Source organism: Polychytrium aggregatum, assembly GCF_025602895.1.
Source record: "Polychytrium aggregatum strain JEL109 chromosome Unknown BJ171scaffold_10, whole genome shotgun sequence".
In the NCBI taxonomy this organism is placed as follows: Eukaryota; Fungi; Chytridiomycota; class Chytridiomycetes; order Polychytriales; genus Polychytrium; species Polychytrium aggregatum.
Window position 1 is genome coordinate 69,420 of NW_026516212.1, and position 25,409 is coordinate 94,828.

Here is a 25,409-nt window from a genome sequence, read left to right on the forward strand (position 1 = left end):
CATACTTGGTACTGATCCGTCCCAGGATCGATGGTGCAGCCTGGTACTGATCCGTCCGATGCTCGATGGTGCAGCCTGGTACTGATCCGTCCCAGGCTCGATGGTGCAGCCTGGTGCTGATCCGTCCCAGGCCCAATGGCGCAGCCTGGTGCTGATCCGTCCCAGGCTCGACGGTGCAGCCTGGTGCTGATCCGTCCCAGGCCCAATGGCGCAGCCTGGTGCTGATCCGTCCCAGGCCCAATGGCGCAGCCTGGTGCTGATCCGTCCCAGGCCCAATGGCGCAGCCTGGTACTGATCCGTCCCAGGCTCGACGGTGCAGCTGGTGCTGATCCGTCCCAGGCCCAATGGCGCAGCCTGGTACTGATCCGTCCCAGGCCCAATGGCGCAGCCTGGTGCTGATCCGTCCCAGGCCCAATGGCGCAGCCTGGTACTGATCCGTCACAGGCTCGACGGTGCAGCTGGTGCTGATCCGTCCCAGGCCCAATGGCGCAGCCTGGTACTGATCCGTCACAGGCTCGACGGTGCAGCTGGTGCTGATCCGTCCCAGGCCCAATGGCGCAGCCTGGTGCTGATCCGTCCCAGGCCCAATGGCGCAGCCTGGTGCTGATCCGTCCCAGGCCCAATGGCGCAGCCTGGTACTGATCCGTCACAGGCTCGACGGTGCAGCTGGTGCTGATCCGTCCCAGGCTCGACGGTGCAGCCTGGTACTGATCCGTCCGATGCTCGATGGTGCTGATCCGTCCCAGGCCCAATGGCGCAGCCTGGTACTGATCCGTCACAGGCTCGACGGTGCAGCTGGTGCTGATCCGTCCCAGGCCCAATGGCGCAGCCTGGTACTGATCCGTCACAGGCTCGACGGTGCAGCTGGTGCTGATCCGTCCCAGGCTCGACGATGCAGCCTGGTACTGATCCGTCCGATGCTCGATGGTGCAGCCTGGTACTGATCCGTCCCAGGCCCAATGGCGCAGCCTGGTACTGATCCGTCACAGGCTCGACGGTGCAGCTGGTGCTGATCCGTCCCAGGCCCAATGGCGCAGCCTGGTACTGATCCGTCACAGGCTCGACGGTGCAGCTGGTGCTGATCCGTCCCAGGCCCAATGGCGCAGCCTGGTACTGATCCGTCCCAGGCCCAATGGCGCAGCCTGGTGCTGATCCGTCCCAGGCCCAATGGCGCAGCCTGGTACTGATCCGTCCCAGGCTCGACGGTGCAGCTGGTGCTGATCCGTCCCAGGCCCAATGGCGCAGCCTGGTACTGATCCGTCCCAGGCCCAATGGCGCAGCCTGGTACTGATCCGTCACAGGCTCGACGGTGCAGCTGGTGCTGATCCGTCCCAGGCCCAATGGCGCAGCCTGGTACTGATCCGTCACAGGCTCGACGGTGCAGCTGGTGCTGATCCGTCCCAGGCCCAATGGCGCAGCCTGGTACTGATCCGTCCCAGGCCCAATGGCGCAGCCTGGTACTGATCCGTCACAGGCTCGACGGTGCAGCTGGTGCTGATCCGTCCCAGGCCCAATGGCGCAGCCTGGTACTGATCCGTCACAGGCTCGACGGTGCAGCTGGTGCTGATCCGTCCCAGGCCCAATGGCGCAGCCTGGTGCTGATCCGTCCCAGGCCCAATGGCGCAGCCTGGTGCTGATCCGTCCCAGGCCCAATGGCGCAGCCTGGTACTGATCCGTCCCAGGCTCGACGGTGCAGCTGGTGCTGATCCGTCCCAGGCCCAATGGCGCAGCCTGGTACTGATCCGTCCCAGGCCCAATGGCGCAGCCTGGTACTGATCCGTCCCAGGCTCGACGGTGCAGCTGGTGCTGATCCGTCCCAGGCCCAATGGCGCAGCCTGGTACTGATCCGTCCCAGGCCCAATGGCGCAGCCTGGTACTGATCCGTCACAGGCTCGACGGTGCAGCTGGTGCTGATCCGTCACAGGCTCGACGGTGCAGCCTGGTACTGATCCGTCCGATGCTCGATGGTGCTGATCCGTCCCAGGCCCAATGGCGCAGCCTGGTACTGATCCGTCACAGGCTCGACGGTGCAGCTGGTGCTGATCCGTCCCAGGCCCAATGGCGCAGCCTGGTACTGATCCGTCACAGGCTCGACGGTGCAGCTGGTGCTGATCCGTCCCAGGCTCGACGGTGCAGCCTGGTACTGATCCGTCCGATGCTCGATGGTGCAGCCTGGTACTGATCCGTCCCAGGCCCAATGGCGCAGCCTGGTACTGATCCGTCACAGGCTCGACGGTGCAGCTGGTGCTGATCCGTCCCAGGCTCGACGGTGCAGCCTGGTACTGATCCGTCCCAGGCTCGATGGATCATCTTTATTTTCAATCGCGATGGGATATCAGCTCACAAAGCAAGTCTGTCGGAGTACATACGCTTGAACACTCTCCAAGTTGCAATCTCACCCTTCTCGAAAACAAAAAGCTTCATTATAACAATAATGAAGATGTGCAACTCCCTGTAGTAAGCGTACTCATTCAAAGATCCATTTTCCACAACCTGTTTCCACATCTCAATCGAAGATCCCGTCTGAACACTAGTTGTCGCAATCTCACCAAACCACAACATCACCATGTTACCGATGCTTCGGTTTATGCGTGCCTTGAAGGTTTCAGGTTCAATGGTGTCGAAGTAATCCTTCAATTCGGCGTCGGAGTCGATGAGCTGGCGAACCGTCTTGAAGTTGGCGGGGTTGGGATCCACGGGCTCGGCAAAGGCGGCCTTGAGGGCGGCCACATCGAGCTTCTGGAAGGACCAGCGCTCATCAGGAAGCTCCTCGATCACAGGAGCAGCAGGCTTGGGTTGAGTGTCCGCGACAGGTGGACTTTGTCCATTGACGAGAACAAGGATACTCTGAGCCAAAAATTGGATCGTCTCGTGATTGCCGTTGCTGGCTCGACCCAAAGACTCCAGGGTTTTCATCGCAAGCAACTTCTGCCGGCCCTCCCAGAATTGCTCATGAAGCAAACTCTTCTCATCCGATGGGATGGCCGAGACCAAAACAGGGACGATATACGAATCGTCTTCGGCCCGATCTTGGACGTCGCGCTTTCTCTTCAAGGATATGGATGTATCCTCGCTCGACACGGCGGTCGGGGTGACTGCGGGTTCTGTGTGATATGCGGGGTGGTGTGAGTCAATCGCCGTCAAAACGCAATGGGTAAGGGTGGATCCTCGGTGGATGGCTACAAATCCAGCATACTCACCAGCAGTAATTGCAACGTCCTCCATTTCAAGTTCGCCTTGGTCGACAACGATCGTGTCTTCGTCGAGCTCGAACTGGTTCTCATCGGCGGATCCACTGTAAAAGACAGTGCTACCGACCTCGGATGGGAGCCCGATGCCAGGGAGATGCTCCTCGACAGGAGCATCGTGGACCGGCTGGACTGGAGCATCGACAGGAGCATTGTGGACCGGCTGGACTGGAGCATCGACAGGAGCATCGTGGACCTGCTGGACTGGAGCATCGACAGGAGCATCGTGGACCGGCTGGACTGGAGCATCGACAGGAGCATCGTCGACCGGCTGGACTGGAGCATCGGTGAGATCGTCCATGATGCTGTCCTCGCAGGGATCGGATTCGAACTCGGAGTCAGACTTGGAATTGAGATCGGAATCCAACATGAAGTCGGAGTCGTTATCGGCCTCGGACTTCACCTTGAACTCGGAAACGGTGTTGGAATCGGCATCGGCATCGGCATCGGCATCGGCATCGGCATCGGCATCGGCATCGGCATCGGCATCGGCATCGGACTCGGTGAGGTCGATCAAAACCACAGAAGCGCGAGACTGGGGCTCCGCGCGAGCCACTGGGGTCGCTGGAGTAGCGGGAGCCGTTGGGGGAGCATGCGCTGTCATAGTCGCTGGGTCAGTAGGAGCCTTAGGAGCCGCCGGGGTCGCTGGAGTAGCAGGAGCCGTAGGGGGCGCGCGAGCCGTCGCGAAACCCAAAGGAGCTGCAGAGGCAGTTGGGATCGTAAGAGCCACGGGAAACGTCGTGACCGTAGGAGCAGTAGGAGCCGCTGAGGCAGTTGGGATCGTAAGAGCCACGGGAAACGTCGTGGGTGCAGCAGTCCAGAGGCCATGCTGGGGATTAGGGCGAATGAACCAAAAACCATCCACAGTGTCCATCGTTCTCATGATGGTAAAGTTGGAATCAACAACAAGACCCAAGTACATGGAGAATGGCATGAAAACGGGATAATGGTGCGATGGATGAATCAGGATACGGGGGATAGGGACATCCTTAGAAGCTGAGATGCGTTTGCCCTCGAATGCGTTGAATCTCGCACGGGGGGTGATGATGCGATAATCACTCATGGAGTGCTGAAGGAAGAATGGGGCGATGCGGCCGCATTCGGTGGCATCAAAGGGGCAGACGAGAGTGGCATACACATGGCAAACGGCGATCAACTCAGAGTCGTCACCAAAGAGATCAAGATGATGGCAGATATCCTTCTGGAAAATGGCGCGGGTGTAATACTCCTCGTTCTTCTTGATCAAGCCGCGGATAGTTCCACTGAGCCCGACCAATTCGGGGAATATGCGCACCACGGTGGACTCGTACTTGAGGAAGCACTCCAAAAGGAAGAAGATGTAGCGACGAGCGAGGATGATGTGCTCGGTGCACCAGACAAACCCGGTGAGGACAGGATGGCCGGTGCGGTTCTCTTGGTCACGGCGATTGATGTAAGGGTTGATCATTTCGTATGTGATGTTCCAGTGATCCTGTTGATTGATCGTCCTACGAACTGGGACGCCGAATGGGGCCTTATTGGGCCAGACAGCCAGAGGATTGAGCTGGCCGTCCTTGGGGGGGAAGGGTGCGAGGACAGTGCTCTTGGGGATGAAGAACATTGGGAGGGTAGATCAGAGGACAGAAGGGAAGACTGCGAGGGCGAGCGAAGCGCTCCCGGTGGCAGCGGGCTTTATGAGGGGGGGTATGGGCTGCTGGTGTCGACGGGGGGAGACATGTCGCGCCGAGGCCAACCTCCGCCCGGTGCGAAATGCTGGACCCTGTCCTCTGGCATGCGCAGCAGGCTCTTTCGCCTTTCCGCCGCCCAATGCATGTGATGCCAGGCCAGTCGTATACGTCCCCCCGTCGCTCCGCGCTCTCGGTACCACCCATGGCCCAGAAGATTCGGAAGAGACTCGGAAGAGACGTATCGAGTGGTCGGAAGAGACTCGGAAGAGGAATTTTTCATGGAGTGTGTTATTATTATCATCTCACACTGAAAACATGGAGAGAATACCACCGCGGAACTCACTCGGAAGTGATTTGGAAGTGAATATGGAGTGAGAAGCTCTTTTGGGGGGCGGTTGGGGCATTGGAGAAGAAAAACAAAAATTTCCAAGAAAATAAAAGATATTCCTGGCCGGGAAGGATTTGGGGCCCACGCTCGCATTCATGGAGTGGACTCGGAAGAGACTCGGAAGTGAAGCTCGCTCGATAAACATGGTGTGGGGCTGAAAACTCGTAAGAGACTCGGAAGTGAAACGTCGTCGCTTGTGAGCGGGTTGGAAGAGGATTGGAAGAAGGTGTGTGCACCCTCGACATGGGGGTTTCCTTCGATTTCCTGCCCGACCCTCCCGCTGCCCAGCCTCTAATGTGCTGTGTGAGCAGCCAGGAAGGATGCACCTCTCCCAACCTGCCCATACCCAGCGCCGAGCCAGGATATGGAGTGGGATCACGGTCATGTAGTGCGCAAGTGCCACTACCCGTTTCCACCGAGGATCACGGGCCCTCCATGCCACCACTCCATCACTCATTGCCACGGCACATATGCCCTGTAACAGGACTGGGGACTGGACGAGAGCGGACGGACTGGAGTGAGCGGGTAACGACTGGTTTACTAGGCGAAGGACGGTGTTGTCGTCTCGCCGGTTTATTTTCGGCGGGCGACGCCTTGCATTTACATCCCTGGGGGGTAGCGGACCGGCTTGCCTGCGCTCCTTGGCGCGGGCTAAGCCCCCTCGGGATGCCTTCCGGGTCGTCCCGGAGCTCCCTGTCCGCGTGCCCATTACATCACCCTCTTCCTAAGCCCCCTTCCTATGTCTGGGGTGTCTTGCGGACTTGGTCTTGGTCGGCGTTCGAGGCTTCAAGGGGTACCGTTGATGGAATTCTTGGACTACTTGAGGTGCGCTCCTGCAATTCTCTTCGGATTCCCACGAGTCTTCGTCTGGTCCGTAGCCCCTCCATCGGATCAGGTATTCCAACTTATTACCCCTTACCCTTGAGTCCAGTATCTCCTGCACCTCATATTCTTCGTGGCCGTCAATTTCGATCGGCGGTGGAGGAGGTGCCTGTCGTCCTGGGAGCTCATTGGGCTTGACCGGTTCCAGCAGAGACGCATGGAACACCGGATGGATCCGGGCCATCGACTTCGGCAGCTTGAGTTCGAAGGCCACCTCGTTGATCGCCCTAACGACTTCGAAGGGTCCAAGGCGCTTCCAATCCAGCTTGTCGCTTGGGCGCTGCGTCCTTATGTTGCGACGAGACAACCAGACCTTGGATCCGACGGCAATGTCAAAAGACTTACGGTGCCTGTCGGCGTTGGCCTTCTGTCTGGACTGTGCGTCCGCGAGGTGAGTCTTGAGTTGTTCGAGGTGCTGCTTGATTTTTTCGATGCGCTCCTCGGCTGCAGGCACCTCGGACTGGGTCGACAGCTTGAAGTCACAGGCAGGGTGGTGTAGGAGATGGTATCTCCGACGCTGTGCTGCGCGTACTGCGCGTACTGCGCGGCGCAGTGGGTCGTGACCTGTGCTGCGCTTTGCGTTTTCACGCACCGCAGGCAGGCCACCGCAGGGTATACCTGCGGGTTGCCCCCGTTCCCCCCGTTTGTCTGGAGTTCGGTTTTATCGTGAATAAACGTAAGTGCTCCCCGAGCTCACCCGTCCGCTAGAGTAGCCTAGCACCGCCCTGTTCTGCCCCGTCCTGTCTTGTCTTGTACCCCCTCCCTCCCCGTCTTGCCCCAACGTCCCAGTAGTGGACGTTACATGGTAGCATCGGAAATCCTCGTCTTGTTTTCGTCCTGTTTGTCCTCTTTCTAGATCCTCAAGCTGGATCCCGCCTCTCTTGCCGACCGACTCTCCTCTCTGTCCCTGGAGCCTGCCCCTGCCATGAGCAACCCCCGCCCACTTCCGGAAGCCTTCCTCAAGACCTTCCGTGCCCCAGTGTTTACTGGGAAGAGCCGCTCCTCCTCGGTGGAGGACTGGCTGCAGCAACTCGAGGACTACCTCGATGCTGCCCAAGTCGCCCCCACCCACCACATCGTCGCCGCCAAGCTCTGCTTAAAGGACCAGGCGTACCGTTGGTACCGCCGCCAAGGGTTCGACGAGCAGAGCGAAGGTGTGTTTGACGACTTCAAGGACCGCCTCCGTCGCCGCTTCGGCAGCCCCAATGCTGAACTCATTGCCCGTGACAAGCTATACTCTCTCGTGCAGCGTGGTTCTGTGACCCGCTACATCGAGGAGTTTGAAGACCTCTCCTCCCAGATTGAGGAGCTGGGCTCTGCTGATGCGATGTACCTCTTCCAGAAGGGCCTCAAGCCCAAGATCAGAGAGTACATCGCCAGCAACCCTGATGCCCGCAAGTCCCTGGACGTGATGATGGACGTTGCCGAGAACCTCGACAACGTCCAGTACCATGGCCGCCAGTTCTACCCGCAGCTGGCAGGCGGCCATCGGTCTCATCACGTCCCAGCCCGTCCGCCTCGCCCGGCCCCGCCCGCAAGACCCATGCCTGAGCCCATGGACGTTGACGTCAACGCCATGGAGGCTCGTGGCCCTCCCCGCTCCCGGTTCCAGCAAGCTGCCACTGTCTCCCCCAAGGACAGACAGAAGCAGGAGGACCTCCGCCATGGTTCCTGCTTCTTCTGTCACCGACCGGGACACCAGGCCAAGGAGTGCCCCATGAAGTCGGGAAACGGCCGACCCTACTAGGTGGCTCTGGAGCCCTAGTAGGAGACCAACGCCGTGGATTGCTCAATGCAGTCCACGCGTCTCCAGAGGAAGTTCACCTCGCCCCCTCCCCCGAAGGAGAAACAAACCAAGTGTTGTGCGTCGTGCGAGAGGTGCATGGTGGCGCAAGCCGCCTGCCTCTCCACGAACGTGAAGAGAAAACCAAAATTGAAAACCAAAACAAAAAAGAAAATCAAGAACCCTTGAGGGACAGGACCGCCTGTGCCCTCACCCCTGTCAAGTCGTGTGTGTCGGATGCTTCCGACATGTGTCCGCAAGCCGTGGACGTCGTGTGCAATGGCGTGCTGACGCCGCAGGCCCCCGCAATGGCCGAACCCTATCCAAAATGTCCGAGTGGCCGTGATGAAGCCAACCAAGACCAAGTGTCGCCCGTTCCCCCAAGTCAAGTCATGGTGCAGGAGGCTGTGCAGGAGGACCATGAAGAGTCCCTGCTGTACCTCCCTGCCACCGTCCAAGGTCACACCGTCCGAATGATGGTGGACTCTGGAGCAAGCTGCAACTTTGTCAGCAGACGCTTGCTCCAGGAGCTCAACATACATGCAACCAAGAAGAAGTCGCCGATGAGTGTGGCGCTTGCAGACGATCGTGTGCAGCAGTGCACACACCAAGTGGTCCTGCGAGTGGCCCTCCATCCCAAGTACCATCCTGTCCTGTTGTTCCAAGTGATCGACACCAAGTTCGATGCCATCCTCGGCATGAGCTGGCTTGCTCGTGCCGAGCCGACTCCAGTCGTCGACTGGAAAGGCCGCACTGTCCGTGTTGGCCCTGACATTGTCCTGCAGGGCATGGCCTCACCCAACATGCCACCTCTCCTCTCAGCCATGCAATTCAAGAGGCTGATCAAGAAGGACACGTCGTTCCTCTGTGTCGTGCGTGAGGTCGACGACACCGACCAAGCCGGTCCCGGTCCCCCGCCTGTGGTGACCAAGCTGCTCGACGAGTACAAGGACGTATTCCCCGACCAGTTGCCACAATGCCTGCCACCCCAACGCACCGTCGATCATCGCATCGACATCGAACCAGGCTCGTCGCCTCCGTCAAGACCGACGTACCAACTGTCGCTGACGGAGATGGACGAACTCAAGCGCCAGTTGGATGACCTCCTCGCCCATGGGTTCATCCGCCCGAGCCAGTCACCGTATGGTGCACCAGTGCTCTTTGTCAAGAAGAAAGAAGGTGATCTCAGGATGTGCGTCGACTATCGCGCACTAAACAAACAGACCATCAAGAACACCTACCCGTTGCCCAGGATCGACGAGTTGATGGATCGTCTGAGTGGAGCAAAGGTCTTTAGCAAGATAGACCTCCGCTCAGGCTACCATCAGATCCGCATCCACGAGGATGATGTCCACAAGACCGCCTTCAGGACTCGCTACGGACTGTACGAGTTCCTAGTGCTGCCGTTCGGATTGACGAACGCACCTGCCACGTTCATGCAGCTGATGAACGATGTGTTCCGCCAAGAGCTCGACAACTCTGTCATCGTGTACCTGGATGATATCCTTGTGTACAGCAAGGATGAAGCGACCCATGAAGGTCATGTCGCCCGCGTGCTGGCCAAGCTACGCGAGCACAAGTTGTATGCCAAACTGTCCAAGTGTGAGTTCTTCAAGAATCAAGTCCCGTTCCTGGGACACGTTGTCTCAGGAAGAGGAATCGAAGTCGACCCCGCCAAGGTCAAGTCTGTGGTCGAGTGGCCGCCGCTCGCATGCGTCTCTGACGTGCAGTCGTTTCTCGGTCTCGTCAACTACTACCGCCGATTCATCCCCGATCTGGCGCGCACTGCCGGTCCACTCACAGACCTACTCCGCAAAGAGTGCCCCTTCGTGTGGGACCACCCACAACGCCAAGCGTTCGAGACCCTCAAGCACGCCTTGACGAACGCTCCTGTCCTCGCTGTGTTCGACCCGAACACGGATGTCTCCGTGCACACCGACGCCTCCGACTTTGCGGTGGGAGCTGTTTTGATGCAGGAGGGAAGGCCCGTTGCCTTCGAGTCGCGCAAACTGTCCCAACACGAGATCAACTATCCCGTGCACGAGAAGGAGCAGCTTGCGATCATCTACGCGCTGCAGAAGTTCCGAGTGTACCTCCACGGTACCGCCAAGCCCTTCAAGATTGTGACGGACCACCAGTCACTGCGTTACCTCGACACCAAGAAGAACCTGAGCCGACGCCAAGCGCGATGGATGGAGTTCCTCGCCGAGTACAACTACGAGGTTGTATACCAGAAAGGCAAACTCAATGTGGTGCCTGACGCACTGTCCCGACGCCCCGACTACCAATTGGCGTCACTGTACGAGTCGACTGTCAGTGTCGACAACACGATGCTGGATGTTGTCCGAGACAACATCGCCAACGACAAACAGTTCGGAGAACTGTTCCGAAAGGTGTCTAAGCTCCCCAAGGACGACGAATCATCCGAGTACACAGTGCGTGATGGCCTGCTCCTCCTGAAGAAGGACAGCCGTGTCTGTGTGCCGGACATTCCGTCGTTGAAGACCAAGTTGCTCCAAGAGGTCCACGACTCGCCCCTCGCTGGACACTTTGGAGTCGAGAAGACATACGACCGACTGGCCAAAGTCGCATACTGGCCTGGAATGAAGCGCACCGTCGAGAAGTACATCGAGTCCTGCCATACCTGCAAGATGGTCAAGTCACGCACGACCCGAGAGCAAGGATTGCTGCAACCCCTGCCTGTTCCCGACCGCCCCTGGACCAGCATGTCCATGGATCTCATCACGCATCTACCGACGACCAAGTTGGACCACGATGCAATCGCTGTCTTTGTCGACAGGTTCAGCAAGATGGCACACTTTGTGCCGTGCCAGACGACATGCTCCGCGCCTGACCTTGCACTGCTGTTCTTCAAGCATGTGTTCAAGCACCACGGCCTCCCAAAGTCCATCGTCAGTGATCGAGACCCCCGATTCACCTCCTTGTTTTGGACAAGTCTGTTCGACCATCTCGGCACCAAGCTGAACATGTCAACCTCGCACCACCAACAAACGGATGGACAGTCCGAGCGGACGATCCGCACCCTCGAGCAATACCTGAGGACATACGCCTCGACCAGCCAAGACGACTGGGACATACAGCTGAGTCATGCAGAGTTTGCATACAACACCGCCAAGTCGAGCACAACTGGCTTGAGCCCCTTTGAGGCGCTCTACGGATTCCAGCCTGATGTTCCCACCTCCTTGACACTGACCGAGTCCACGGCTGGATTGCCTCCCAAACCAAGTGCCTTTGTCAAAGATCATCAAGTCCGACACAAGATGATCGCCGACGCGCTCACGGATGCGCAACAAGTGATGGCGAAGTACTACGACCGCCGACACCAGGATGTCTCCTTTGAAGTTGGAGACCTTGTCTACCTGGACGCCGACAACATCAAGGTCCCCGAAGCCCAGTCAAAGAAGTTGTTGCCCAAGTACCGAGGACCGTTCAAGATAGCGGCCCGACCCAGTCCCCTCAACTACCTGTTGGACTTGCCACCTGGAAGCAAGCTCCATCCTGTCTTCCATGTGTCCAAGCTGCGTCGCCACACGACCCGCAGTCCAGCACAGTTCCCCGACGCCGACGAAGGTGTCCCGGACGACGCACCACTGGAAGACGACCTCGGACAATACTATACTCAAGAATATGAAGTCGAAAGGATCGTGAGGCACAAGAAAGTGGCTGATGGGTCACTTCGGTTTTATGTCAAGTGGGTTGGTTACCCACACTCGGGCAACACATGGCAAACACTGGAGGACTTGTCCCATGCACCCGAGGAGCTGAGTAAATACGGTAAACACCTCGAGGAGCCCCAAATAAAGAGCACACGCAGGGCTCCTCGCAGGAAGCCTTCTTAAGTGTGGGAGTGTAGGAGATGGTATCTCCGACGCTGTGCTGCGCGTACTGCGCGTACTGCGCGGCGCAGTGGGTCGTGACCTGTGCTGCGCTTTGCGTTTTCACGCACCGCAGGCAGGCCACCGCAGGGTATACCTGCGGGTTGCCCCCGTTCCCCCCGTTTGTCTGGAGTTCGGTTTTATCGTGAATAAACGTAAGTGCTCCCCGAGCTCACCCGTCCGCTAGAGTAGCCTAGCACCGCCCTGTTCTGCCCCGTCCTGTCTTGTCTTGTACCCCCTCCCTCCCCGTCTTGCCCCAACGTCCCAGTAGTGGACGTTACAGGTGGAATCCGTAGTTCGCATAGAACGGTGTGCTCTTGGTGCTCGAGTGGGCCGAGTTATTGTATGCGAACTCAGCTAACGGCAAAAGCGAGACCCAATCGTCCTGTTGGTAATCGCAGTAACATCGGATGAAGGTTTCGAGGACGCTGTTGACTCTTTCCGACTGCCCATCCGACTCGGGGTGGTAGGCGCTGGACAGGTCAGTCGAAGTGCCCAGAAGCTCATGGAATCGTCGCCAGAAGGTGGACTTGAACTGCGGACCCCTGTCCGTCACGATGGACTTGGGAGCCCCGTGGATCCTGAAGATGCTGTCCATGAACAGCGTTGCCGTTTCTTCGGCCGTGATGGAGGTACTGCAAGCCCGGAAGTGGGCCATCTTCGTGAGCCTGTCGACGAACACGGCAATTGCGTCGAAGCCTTCGGACTTGGGAAGTTCGACCACAAAGTCCATGGATACGGCCGACCAGGGTGACTCCGGGATCGGGAGTGGCTTAAGCAGTCCGTATGGTGCGTGGCGTGCTGGCTTGGCTCTGCAGCACGTCTCGCAGGACTGCACGTACTTGCGCACCGTGGCGGCCATCTTGGGAAACCAGTAGTTCCTGCTCAGGAGCTCCAGTGTTTTCTCCCTCCCAAAATGGCCCGCCGTCCTCGAGTCGTGGCTGTCCCACAGCACTTCAAGCTGCAGCTCGGTGGTCGGGACATACAGCAACCCGTCTCGGAAGAGGAGTCCATCTCGGAGGCGGAAGGCATGGAATCGCGGGTTGGTCAGGTTTGCGATTACTTCCTGGGCATAGGGGTCAGTCTGTTGAACTGCCTTGACCTTCTCCTCGAATGCCGACAGTGCTATCACCTGAAGGGCAGCGATTCTGAGGCGACTTGCATCCAGCAGCACTTGGTGCTGCTGTGTGTAAGCCGGCTCGTCCGGCTTGATCTCCAGCTGGGGCTTCCTGGAGAGGGCGTCGGGCACGACCATCTCCCTTCCAGGCTTGTACACGATCTCGTAGTCAAACTCGGACAGGAACATCGCCCATCGCGCTTGGCGACGGTTGAGCATGCGACTGGTGGTGAAGTACACCAGGTTCTTGTGGTCACTGTGGACCACCACCTTGTGCTTGGATCCGGAGAGGAAGTGCCTCCACTCCTTGAGTGCCGTGACAATGGCAAGCATCTCCTTGTCGTACACTTCGTAGTTGATCTCTGGTGCCGTCAGCTTGCGTGACATGTACGAGATCGGATGCATCGACTCGTCGGGTCCAAGCTGGCAGAGCACGGCTCCCAAAGCATAGTCGCTGGCGTCTGTCTCAACAACGAATGGCTTATCCGGGTCTGGGTGTGCGAGCACAGGTGCCGTCGTGAAGGCTTGCTTCAGCAGATCGAATGCTTCCTGAGCCGTGGGAGACCACTCGAAACTCCCCGAGTTGCCCGTCAGGGCGTGCAGTGGGGTAGCTATCTTGCTGAAGTCGTGGATGAATGTCCTGTAGTAATTGGCAAGACCCAGGAACATCTGCAATTGCTTCACAGACTGGGGCGGGACCCAGTCGAGGACACCTTGCACCTTGCGGGGATCCATCTTGATGCCCTCGGTGTTGACAATGTGTCCCAGGAACTCGACTTCGTCCGTGTCGAAATGGCACTTCTCGAGCTTGCAGTACAGTCCATTGCGGCGGAGCTGTTCCAGGACAGCACGCACATGGTCTTCGTGTTGCTCGGGGTCCTCGGAGTAAATGAGAATGTCATCCAAGTACACAGCCACACAGTGTCCCAGATCCTTCATGACATGATCCATGAACGCCTGGAATGTGGCCGGCGCACCTTGCAGCCCGAATGGCATCACCAAGTATTCGAACTGCCCCAAAGGGCAAGTGAAACTGGTGAGCCACTCGTGGCCCTCGGCGATCCTCACGAGGTTGTACGCCCCTCGGAGGTCCAGCTTGGTGAAGACTCGGGCGCTTCGGATCTTCCTGAACAGGTCTCGAATGTTTGGCAGTGGGTAGAACTGCTTCTTGCATGCTTGGTTCAAACGGCGGTAGTCGACGCACAGCCGTAGCTCGCCGGATTTCTTCTTCACGAACAGAATTGGAGCGGCAACCGGGGAGGTGCTCCGGCGAATGAATTCCTTGTCAAGGTTCTCCTTGACATAGTCTTGCAGTGCCTGCATCTCCAACTCTGTGAGGGGGTACACCGGGCCACGGACCGGGTGCTTGTCCGGGTCGACCAGCTCGACGCGGTGGTCCCACGGTCGGTGGTCGGGCAAGTGGTCAGCCTGTTGCTTGCTGAACACATCGTTGTAGTCTTCGTATTTGTCTGGGAGCGGGAGGTCTGTTTCCGGAGTTGCGGTGCTCAAGGCTCCAATCAGGACTGGCTGGCCCCGCTTGAGCATTCTCTTGAGGCCCGCGGCGCTGACGAACGACACATGAGGCAAGGTGGGCACGCTCGGAGCGTCTTGTGCGCTCTCGGTATCTGGCTCGGAGGGTGCAGAGTCCGGAGGCAACGACTGACTTGGCTCCGTTGGGAGCGATACGGTTTCGGACCGACACACCTCTTGGCAATGACTGGATGTGAATCGGATGATCTTCTTGCCCCAACGTATCCAAGGCTCGTGGGATTGCAGCCACGGGTAGCCCAGGATAACTTGGTGGTATGGGGACTTGATGATCTTGAAGGTGATGACTTCCTTGTGGCTATCGATGTCCATCACAAGGGGCAAGGTCTCGTGCGAGATGCCCCCGGATGTGAGTGGTTGGCCATCGATGGCCCGTCCATCAATGGGGCTGTCCAAGCATCGGAGTGGAACTTGGTGGCGTTGGGCAAAGTCAGCATCCATGCAGTTCAGCTGGGCCCCAGAGTCGATGAAGGCCTTGGCGGTAAACTGGGACTCTTGGGATTGGCAAGATACGGGAATCTCAAAGCACATTGGTGAAGTACCACTCGAGAGGCTGCTGATGAGTGCACGCTCTGCATGGGTAGGGTCAGGAGGTTTGTTGTTGGAGTCCGGCGGGGCTCCTGATGCAGCCGCCGGACTCAGCGAAAACCCTGCTGTTGCTTCTCAGGGCAGTGCTTTGCGATATGGCCTTTGCCTCCACAATAGAGGCAGAGGCCCAAGCGACGACGTCGGTCGCGCTCGTCGATGGCCAGCTTACCCTTCGCTGCGGGCTGCGGGCCAAGAGGTGCCTTTAAGGCGTCCACTTCCATTGGAGTGGGTTCGGCCGAGGCGTAGGCGTTGGTCGGGAATCTTGAGCTTGCGCGGGGGGCGGGCTGGTAGCGGCGCTCTGCACGTTGTTCTTGACGGCGCTCGTACAGGCGGTTGTCGATCGATATTATGTGTTCGACAAGGTCGTCGAGGTTGAACGGCTCTCGGGACTTGGCGAGCTCGTCCTTGACCTCTGGGTGCAGACCACGGCGGAGGGCAAAGCGGAGGGCCGCGTCGTTCCAGTCCGTGTCGACTGCGAGGCGACGGAACTCGGCGATGTAGCTGGCGGCCGATCGGGTTCCTTGGGTGAGCGTGTCTAGGGCTCTCTCGGCTGACTTGGTTCGATCGGGGTCACCGAACGAGGCGTCGAGGCGGCGGACAAACTCCTCGAAGTTGTCCAGCACCATGGCGTCGTTGCGCTCCAGCACCGGAGCGAACCATGCTGCTGCAGTTTCGCGAAGGAAACTGGCAGCGAACATGACCTTGAGGCGCTCGGTGCTGTAGCGGCGAGGTTGGACCGAGTAAATCAAGCGCAGGTGGTTCAAGAACGAACGAGTCTCCGAACGGCGACCCGAGAACATGGGTGGGTCAGCCATCCGTGGCTCGTTGGGAGCCTGGGGAAGTTGGGCGAGGAAGTTGCCCAGCGCGGCGTGCTGCTGGGCATTGGGAACTTGGGCTTGCTGGAGGGCAGCGTATGCGTGCTGCAACTGACCGAACTGCTCGTGCAGTTGCTGATAGGCAGCGAACAGTTGGTTGGCATCGGGGGGAGGAGGAGCTTCAGCCTCCATCGGCGGGACGTCGGGATTGTACATGGTTAACAGAGAGACAGGGCACAGGGCACAGGGCAAGGCAAGGCAAGGCAAGGCAAGGCAAGGCAAGGCAAGGCAAGGCAAGGCAAGGCAAGGCAAGGCAAGGCAAGGCAAGGCAAGGCAAGGCAAGGCAAGGCAAGGCAAGGCAAGGCAAGGCAAGGCAAGGCAAAAGGAGGGGAGACGACAAACTGTAACAGGACTGGGGACTGGACGAGAGCGGACGGACTGGAGTGAGCGGGTAACGACTGGTTTACTAGGCGAAGGACGGTGTTGTCGTCTCGCCGGTTTATTTTCGGCGGGCGACGCCTTGCATTTACATCCCTGGGGGGTAGCGGACCGGCTTGCCTGCGCTCCTTGGCGCGGGCTAAGCCCCCTCGGGATGCCTTCCGGGTCGTCCCGGAGCTCCCTGTCCGCGTGCCCATTACATGCCCCACTCCATGATGATATTTTTCATTGATTATGGAGAGGAAATTGATATTCATTTCTTTTGATTTCATGAATGTATGGAGTGATATCGTCGAGTGCCAAAATGGCTCGGTGGAGACCGGTAGCCCCCCCTTTTTTTATGGAGAGGGTATCGGTGAAAACGGGTGAGAACAGTAACAAATTCAAGATTTCAGACCATTTTGAAAAAAAAAGTGAATTTGAAAAAATTGAAAAATTTGCATTTGCGTTTTTTTGGGACAAAGGTCCGGGGAACGACCGGTACTCCATCGTTCACCACCCTCTCACCCGTTTCCACCGAGAAAAATGGCCACACTGAGAACATGGAGAGGAAAAGCACATCTCTCACCAAACGGCCCACTCCATCAGGATGTCCTCACCCGTTTCCACCGACTTCCACCGGTCATTTCTACCACTCCACGATTCGTGAGTTGTACGCTCTTGTGCATTAGATTTCCGGATTCATGGAGTGGGTGTGTCGGGGTTGTGCATTAGAATTCTGCATGGAGTGAGTGGTATTTGTACCTTCCTTGGATCTCAAGGAGTGATATTATCGAGTGAGGGTGTGGTTGTGTCAGTGCTGTGCATTAGAAATGAGTTTTATGGAGTGAGGGTCTTGTCGTCGCTGCCAGCTACCCCAAAATACAGAAAATTCAAAAAATTTCAATTTTTTTCTTGGCCAGATGTTTTAGCCAGCTCATCCAGGACCCATGGAGCGAGGCGTGTTTAGAGCGAGCGCAGCCACTCCATGAACCATGGAGACGTTTCGGGTCGTGTGTATTAGAGCGGATCGGCGGTGCATGAGGCATGGAGTGGGCGTGCATCAGGACGACGGATTTCTGCATTAGCCATGGAGTGGGCTGTGTATTAGATATCCAATATCTCCCACACCACCATCGTGTAGCGGGGAGTACAGCCGTCCAGCACATTACATCACCCCGTCATCCTCCTCCGTCTTTGGCGCACCCAGCCAGCCCCTCAGTTCCTGCATCAACGTGTGCAGCTGGTTGAACCGAGCGGCCGACATGTTCTTGTTCAGGAGGATCTCCGAGGCGGCGTCGGTGTAGAGGCCAAAGATTCGCTTGTACACCCGGTTCGAGTCGATCGGGACTGAAGAAGTCGTCAAGGCAAACTTTGCCTCGACGATGTCGTCGTTGAGATCGCAGGACTGGTCGTCAACGAAATCGAGCAAGTCGTTGAATCGTGCGCTGGCCGTGTCGGTGCGCTCGAGCTTGATGCGCTTGGCCTTGCCGACGGAGCCCCTGGTGTCCGGGGTAGGCGGGGACTCGAACAGGATGGGCGATGGCTGGCGATTGTAGATGAACGAGGAAGACATGATCTGATCGATGCAAGCGGTGAACGAGGACCAGCCAGCACCAGCGGCACCGGGGGCCCTTATATACCTGGTCGGTGCTATCGGACACTGCAAAGTCCGTGGGCTCCCCATCTACGCGACGTGGACGGTGGCCTTGCCTTTCCCCTTCCCGTCGATCACCTGGTCGTGTGCCCCGTTGTCTTCAGGCGGAGCTTCAAAGGCAGGGGGCTTGAATGGTGCGATCTCGAATGCGGGGAGTGGCAGTGACTCGGCGTGCTTCCGCTCCTCATCCGGCATCTCATTGTACCGCTCGATCATGCCTTCCAGCTCGCGCTGGCGATACTCCAGCACAGACGCCAGACGCTTGATGTCGAACCACAGAGACACCGTCTCCTTCTCGGGAGGGACTGGGATCGGCCCCGTCGTGGACTTGAGCGCTTCGATGTGCTCGTTGAAGGCCTTGGTCGACTCCTTCACATGCTTCTTGTGCTCGTTGATCAGCTCGGTCAGCTGCGACTGCACATAGTTGACGTCGGGGACTTCGAGCGGATTGTCCACCCACGGGACCCAGCGGCCCACCGGCATCACAAAGACGTCGAAGGAAGGGTCCGTGTTGCGAATGGCGTGGGCCAGCGACTTTGCATCGTCCAGGGTATCGGTCACTCCCCGCAGCTTGAACGCTTGGATGCTGCACTTGTTTCGGGGGTTCAGCGGAGATACCATCGAGATGCACGCAAAGCGCTGGCCGGGGATCGGGGCATCGTCATGGGGAAGAACGGTGGACATGTTTTGGTTTGTGTGTTGTCGTCGGATGACATAGACCGGGGGAAATTAGTAGTCGTCGTAGAACGCGCCTTCAGTGTCGTCGTAGATCGTTTCGTCGACCGGACCTGCTCCGGCCATGATGGACGACGCATAGAGGTTGTATGGATTGAATTGATAAAAGAGACCAGGGGATGCCGCGGGTGTGCTGGTGGACAGGATCGATGTCGTTGGATAGAGCGATTCGCTGTCGAGCAGCGGCTTCAAATCGTGGCTTTCGATGAGCTCGTCGAGTGCGTTGTCGATGTGGTATTGGTCCACGCCAAAGAGCGATGGTGTGAAGTTGGTGTTGTTCAGCGGGGTGCTGCGAATATACGGCGACTTGTCAAAGATGCTGCGTAGAGGCTCGGCCGGTGTCGTCCGCTGCTTCATCAGCTTGACGTGCATGCCGATGATGTCCTTGAGGACCGTTTTCAGATCGCGGTTGCCGATCGAGGGCTGAGTACGGGCGGCCCAGGGCGAGTTGCCGCTGGAATAGGAGAGACGGTGTCGCAGGGGTGCAAAATCCGATTCAGTAAGGGTCGGGCCCGGCGAGCTGGTGTAGGTGTCATCGTCGTCGTCGTTCGTTGGCTTCTGTGTTAGGTTCAGGGGGGTTGCGGGCATGCTGGGTGGTGGGGTGTACGTCGTCTGTGCTGAACTTGTTCCTGAAGCGGTCAATGGTGGGGGAATAGATTCACCGACCCGAAAATTAGATGCATTGGTTTTGGTTTTGTTGTCGGTCAAAGCTGGACCACTGTAGCCTGGAAGTGTATCTGCGGTTGGGACTGGATTTACTGTGGGTGGGTTTGGATGGTGTTCCGCGGACGATGGTACACTCGTGCTAGGACGTCGACTTGGTGGTTTAGGGCGTGCATTTGCATCGGTAATGGCGGTTGCAACTCTTCTTGATAATTCGTCGTACTTGTTGTCGTAGTCGATGATCAAACCTTCGACTTGTGCAATCCTCATGTCAAGCCATGCTGTCCCGAGCTCGCTAGCAACCTCCAGCCTTTCGGGCGAAATGGTAGTCGATTGACTTTTTAATTTGTTATAATCAGCCCTGGCCTTACTCATGGCAACATTGTTACTGACCAGTCGAGCTTGAAATAGAGTGAGCCAGTCCAAGTCATCGTCCGCGGGCATATGCTCGTTGAACTCTTTCACGAGATTTTCATGCATATTATCGCTCAGCGTAAGTGGTTGCTCGTATTTTGTGAGATAGGTTTGATAATGTTTATCCTGATTCTTTAGTTTGTCTCGCAAACTCTGGGTAGTGGTGTTTAAATCCCTCAAATGCACCTTGAGCTCGTTTGAAAATCTTAGGATGTTTACTTCCCAATTTTTAATAAACTTGACTGCAGTGTCTGCTCCAGGGAGTGTCTTCAACGATTGTGGGTTGGATTGAAATAAGACTTGAATATCGACATCGAGGACTCCTTGGATAATTTTGATTTCTCTATCAATCTCATCAATGGCGTCGTTGATAGTCTGAGGGTTGTACTCGTTAGATTTCAATGCAGCCTCGAGCTTTTCCTTGAGCTTTGGTATATAGTTTTTAGCGGTATCGACTTTTGTTTCAACTCGCTCAAACGCAACAATAACGTCGTTAATGTGGTTATACGTGGGTGGGATAATCGAACCTTGATCAGTCTGCATTGTACCGCGGATGGGTGATGAATCAGTGTCCATTGATGTGTTTTGGTTTGCTGGGTGCGTGATCTGAGAACCTGTGGCAGGGTTGCCAAATGTGACACCTCCTGGGTTGGGAAACCCGAATAGGGGTTGATGAATTATCGGATCTGATCTCCGTCTTTCAATAGGAGGGCCGGTGCGGCCGAATGGCATCATACTGGGATGTCCAAATGATACGGGTGGTGGAGCTGCATTGGATGGTCCAGAATTCAACAGTACCACATTTCCATCCGCCCATGCATCGAGGTCCCTTAATGATGGATCTGCTGCATAAGCCAGGGCTCTTGTTTCTGGGGCATAGCCTTCCAGTGTACCTCTAGCCAAGAGTTTGAGGTCATCTGGTTGTGCGTCAGGAGATGAATTTCCTTTTGACATTTGTCTATATTGTCCTTGTCAGAGATAAAAAATATTGGAGTAAAAAGTGCTCATTGCTCGGAACCGAACCATATACATGGGTTGAATATTCCGGGAACATATAGATTTCCAGGAAAGTTTATATGAATATAGGAGAAACATTCAATGCACAGTTTTCATGCATTTCAAGCAGAGCCGAATGCCAGATTTGGTTGAGATAGAAGTAATTATTAATTTTCATGATGCTGGTAGGGAAGGTGTACAGATTATTAATACTTTGATGACTTGACCTACAAGTTCATCTCGCAAATCTCGTTCGATAGATACCTGACGGGGAGGAAAATTTTGAGCATTGGAACTTCCAAATGCAAAAGGCATTGTTTGCTTGGGAACATTCTCGCTCTTGCTCGTCGCTGGAGTGATGTTTACTTTTGTTTGATGAATGTCGGCTAACGATCTTGTGGCCCATTCGTCGAGTTCTTTCAACGAAGGATCGGCTGCATAAGCCAGAGCCCTTGTTTCGGGGGCGTAGCCTTCCAGTGTTCCTCTGGCCAAGAGTTTAAGATCATCGGGGTATTCATCCTTGATCATATTGTGTCGAGAATCCATTTGATATGGTTGTGTGAGGGAGCGATGGGGAGTGTGTGTGTGCAAGGGAGAACACCTGACCAGGTGCTTGGTAGAAGAGGTTGTTAAGGAAGACTGTTTATTGTTCTGACTGGAGTGTGATACATACTGGCGGACGCAGGCCTATTTATAGACCGGGGGGCACCTCCGGGGGACGAGGTGGGCGGAAGCGGTCTCCGGCGGGCGACGGGGGCGGTGTAGCACCGAGGACCGAGAAGGGGGGTGCGAGGACAGGCGAGGTGCAAGCGAGAGAGGCTTGCCACAGCCCAGCGGCATGTGTTACCCGGTGGCGCCGTTGGGAGCCACTCAGAGGGCGAGGCAAAAGCACGCGGTCAGCCACGAGCATAAACAAAAGACGTGGAAGGAAACTACTGGTGCGCAGGAGGACGGAGGGATCGGAACGGTTCCGGCTTGGCGCCGGGTGAACGGAAGGGCGGCTAAACTACGGGTAAACACCGGATAAACTCCGGGAACGGATGGGACGGGGTGTGGGAAACCGGGAGGAGCAGGGAGGAGCGAGAGGGAGCGAGAGGAAGCGAGAAGGGACCTCGGAGTGCAAGAAAGGTCCTCGAGGGACCGGGGAGCGACCAAAATGGATGGGGATGGTGCGGAAAGTGAAGTTTGTGGTGCGGAGAAGGTCGCTGTGATGCCGGAGCATCACATTATCCCCCCCTCAAAGTCGGGCCACCCCGCCGGGACCTAAGTCCTGGTTTGTCCGGGTATCGTCGATGGAACTCAGCAATCCGTTCTGGGGCGTGAAGATTGCTAGCGAGTTCCCAGCTGCGATCCGTGACTGGGTAGCCAACCCAGTCGATCAGGTAGAACAGCTTGCCCCGGACGAACTTTGAGTCTAAGATCTCCTCGACTTCGTACTCGAGGTGATCGTCGACTTGGACAGGGGGTGGAGGATCCTGGACGCGGCCGGGGAAGGTATTGGCCTTATACGGTTCCAGGAGGGAAACATGGAAGACCGGATGGATCTTCAAGTCCTTGGGGAGGTCCACACGGAAGGCAAGGGGACCGACAGGCTCGACAATCTTGAAGGGGCCAAGACGCTGGAAGTCGAGCTTCTTGCTGGGACGGGTGGTTCTGATATTGCGAGTCAAAACCCAAACAAGGTCGCCAGGATTGAAGTCAGGAGCGGGAGACCTGCGGGAGTCGGCGAAGCGCTTGTAGTCGGACTTTGCCTTTTCCAGGTTCTCACGGAGCAGCGCTAAGTTCTGCTGCAGGTGCTCGGCGACTTCAGAGGCAGAGGGAACATCGAGACCGGTCGAAGGGACTGGGACTTCGAATCGGGGATGGAAGCCGTAGGTGGCGAGGAAGGGCGAGGCGTGGATCGACGAGTGCTCCGAGTTGTTGTAGGAGAACTCGGCCAGCGGGAGCAATCGTGACCAGTCGTCCTGCTGGTACGAAGTGTGGCAGCGGAGGAACTGGTTGATCACCTGGTTCACCCGCTCAGTCTGTCCATCGGTTTGAGGATGGAAGGCCGTGGACAGACTGGTCTGGATGCCAAGCTTGGAGCACAAGGCCTGCCAGAACTTGGAAGTGAACTGGGTTCCCCGATCCGAGACGATGTTCTCGGGGAGCCCGTGGAGTCGGAAGATGTAGTTGAGGAACAAGGAAGCGGTTTCCTCGGCGGACGGCAGGGAACGGCAGGGCAGGAAGTGCGCCAGCTTGGTGAGGCTGCACACGACAACGAAGATGCAAGTGTTGCCGTCGGACTTGGGCAAGTCCGTGATGAAGTCCATGGTGACGAGACTCCAAGGACGCTGAGCCGTCTGCAAGGGAAGGAGGAGACCGAAGGGCTTGTGACGGGGCACCTTGGCTCTGGCACAAGTGTCGCAAGTTGAGACATAGTCTCGGATGTCTTTGCGGACAGTTGGCCACCAGAACAGACGGGAGACGAGTGCCGTGGTTCGGCGGATGCCGGGATGACCAACGGCAACTCGGTCGTGGCAGGACTTGAGTACAGAGACTCGGCACGACTCGGGGACGACGATGCGGCTGCCAAGGACCAGGAGTTGGTCTCGAACAGAGAACTTGGCATCGCTTCGGAACTTGTCCATGGCGGGGTCGCGCGCCTGCTCCTCAGTGATCATCTTCATGAGATCTTCGTGAGGAGTGGGATCGGGGACGGGTGATCCACGGCGACGGACAGCGCGGACGATGGACTCGGGCGAGACGAGGAGGGGAGGCTCGCTGGATACCGGGGCGGACGGAGGAACAAAGTCAGGACGGCGGGACAAGGCGTCGGCTTTGCCGTTCTTGGATCCGGGACGGTATTGGATACGAATGTCGAAGTGGGACAAGAACTGGGACCATCGGGCGTGGCGCTGGTTGAGGATTCGCGCAGTAGCTAGGTACTCCAGGTTCTTATGGTCGGTGATGACTTCGACCGGATGGCGGGCGCCTTCAAGGTAGTGACGCCAAACTTCAAAAGCCTCCTTGATGGCCAGGAGCTCCTTCTCGTAAATGCTGTAGTTCCGCTCGGCACTGGACATGGTGCGCGAGTGGTACGAGCAAGGACGGAGTCGGCCCTCATCATCCTTCTGAGACAAGACACATCCAAGTGCAAAATCCGAGGCATCGGATTCCACAACGAAGGGCTTGGATGGGTCAGGATGGGTGAGGGTGGGCTCCGACACGAACGAGTCCTTCAAGGCGCGGAAGGCAGCTTCGGCGTCCAAAGTCCACTGGAAGGCCTTGCCCTTTCGGAAAAGGCGAGTGAGAGGCCCGGCGACTTTGGCAAAGGCATGGATGAACCGACGGTAGAAGTTGGCGAAGCCAACGAAGGAACGGAGCTCGGAAACGTTCTTGGGGACGGGCCAGTCCAGGATTGCCGAGAGCTTGGACTTTTCCATCTCGATTCCCTCGGGCGAAACGACATACCCGAGGAACGAGACCTTGGACTGGGAGAACTCGCACTTCTCTAACTTGCAGTAGAGATTGGCATCCCGGAGCTTGGAGAGCACTTGCTTAACATGGCGCTCGTGCTCGGCAGGGTTGGAACTGTATATCAAGATGTCGTCGAGATACGCGATGGCGAACTTGTCGAGCTCATCGCGTAAGACATCATTGATAAAGTGCTGGAAGGTGGCGGGAGCATTGGTGAGCCCGAACGGCATCACCAAGTACTCAAAGTGTCCGTATCGAGTACGGAAGGCCGTCTTCCATTCATCGCCGGCGCGCATCCGAATCAAGTTGTAGGCACCACGGAGGTCCAACTTGGTGAATACCTTGGCGTCTCGGAGCCGGTCAAGCATCTCATTGATCAACGGCAGAGGGTAGCGGTTCCTCACCGTGATCTTGTTGAGTGCGCGGTAGTCCACGCAGAGACGCAGAGAGCCGTCCTTCTTCTTGACGAAGAGGATGGGCGAACCGGCAGGCGAGGACGACGGACGGATGAAACCTTTCGCAAGGTGTTCATCGAGGTGTTCGCGGAGTGCCTTGAGTTCGGGCTCTGAGAGGGAGTAGAGCGGACCGAACTTTGGAGACTTCCCGGGCTCCAAGTCGATAGGGCAGTCGTAAGGCCGGTGCGGAGGAAGTGCATCGGCCTCCTGCTTGGAGAAGACAGGGAGGAAGTCCGCATAGGCGGCGGGCAACTCGACTGACGCAGAAGAAGGGTCGTCGGCGATCAAGGCATGGACTTGGAACAAAAGGGTGGGTTCCAAGTCCGGCTGGGCCAAAGACTTTTGGATCGAGCGGGCCGTGATGCTCTGGATCCGGATAGCCGCAGCTGGGGTCGGTGCAGGAGTGGGAACAGCATCAGAATAAAGTGGAACGGTTACTTTATTCTGAATACTGCCGGGGTGTACATCCAAAGAAGAAGGAAGAGAAGAAGGAGGTACAACAGAGGGGACACTCGCAGGAGGCGAGGAAGGAGCAAGGGGCACCGAGGGCAACGACGAAGAAGACTGCGAAGAAGGTGCGGGGTCAACGGGAGCGGGAGAACAAGAGAGATGAAGAATCCCGCGAGACCAAATGATCTTGGGCTCGGTATCCCGGAGCCAGGGATAGCCGAGGATGACGGG

At 57.3% G+C, this 25,409-nt stretch overlaps 3 protein-coding genes across 3 annotated transcripts; all 3 read right to left on the reverse strand.

Annotated features, from left to right (window-relative positions):
• Window positions 1–2,623: 2,623 nt before the first annotated feature.
• BJ171DRAFT_495825 (uncharacterized protein) lies at window positions 2,624–3,505 on the reverse strand. The gene is made up of 2 exons (XM_053110171.1): window positions 3,201–3,505; window positions 2,624–3,104 (listed from the first exon to the last, which is right to left on the reverse strand). The coding sequence occupies exons 1-2, from the start codon at window positions 3,495–3,497 to the stop codon at window positions 3,051–3,053; spliced, it is 351 nt and encodes a 116-aa protein (XP_052968641.1). The 5' UTR covers window positions 3,498–3,505; the 3' UTR covers window positions 2,624–3,050.
• Window positions 3,506–5,032: 1,527 nt separating this feature from the next.
• Window positions 5,033–6,218, reverse strand: BJ171DRAFT_11697 (uncharacterized protein). The gene has a single exon (XM_053105504.1). The coding sequence runs from the start codon at window positions 6,010–6,012 to the stop codon at window positions 5,218–5,220; it is 795 nt and encodes a 264-aa protein (XP_052968642.1). The 5' UTR covers window positions 6,013–6,218; the 3' UTR covers window positions 5,033–5,217.
• Window positions 6,219–17,430: 11,212 nt separating this feature from the next.
• Window positions 17,431–18,690, reverse strand: BJ171DRAFT_609551 (uncharacterized protein; the record flags this gene model as incomplete). Its single annotated transcript, XM_053115259.1, has 2 exons — window positions 17,431–17,928; window positions 18,085–18,690. The coding sequence occupies 2 exons, from the start codon at window positions 18,688–18,690 to the stop codon at window positions 17,518–17,520; spliced, it is 1,017 nt and encodes a 338-aa protein (XP_052968643.1). The 3' UTR covers window positions 17,431–17,517.
• Between the last annotated feature and the right edge of the window lie 6,719 nt (window positions 18,691–25,409).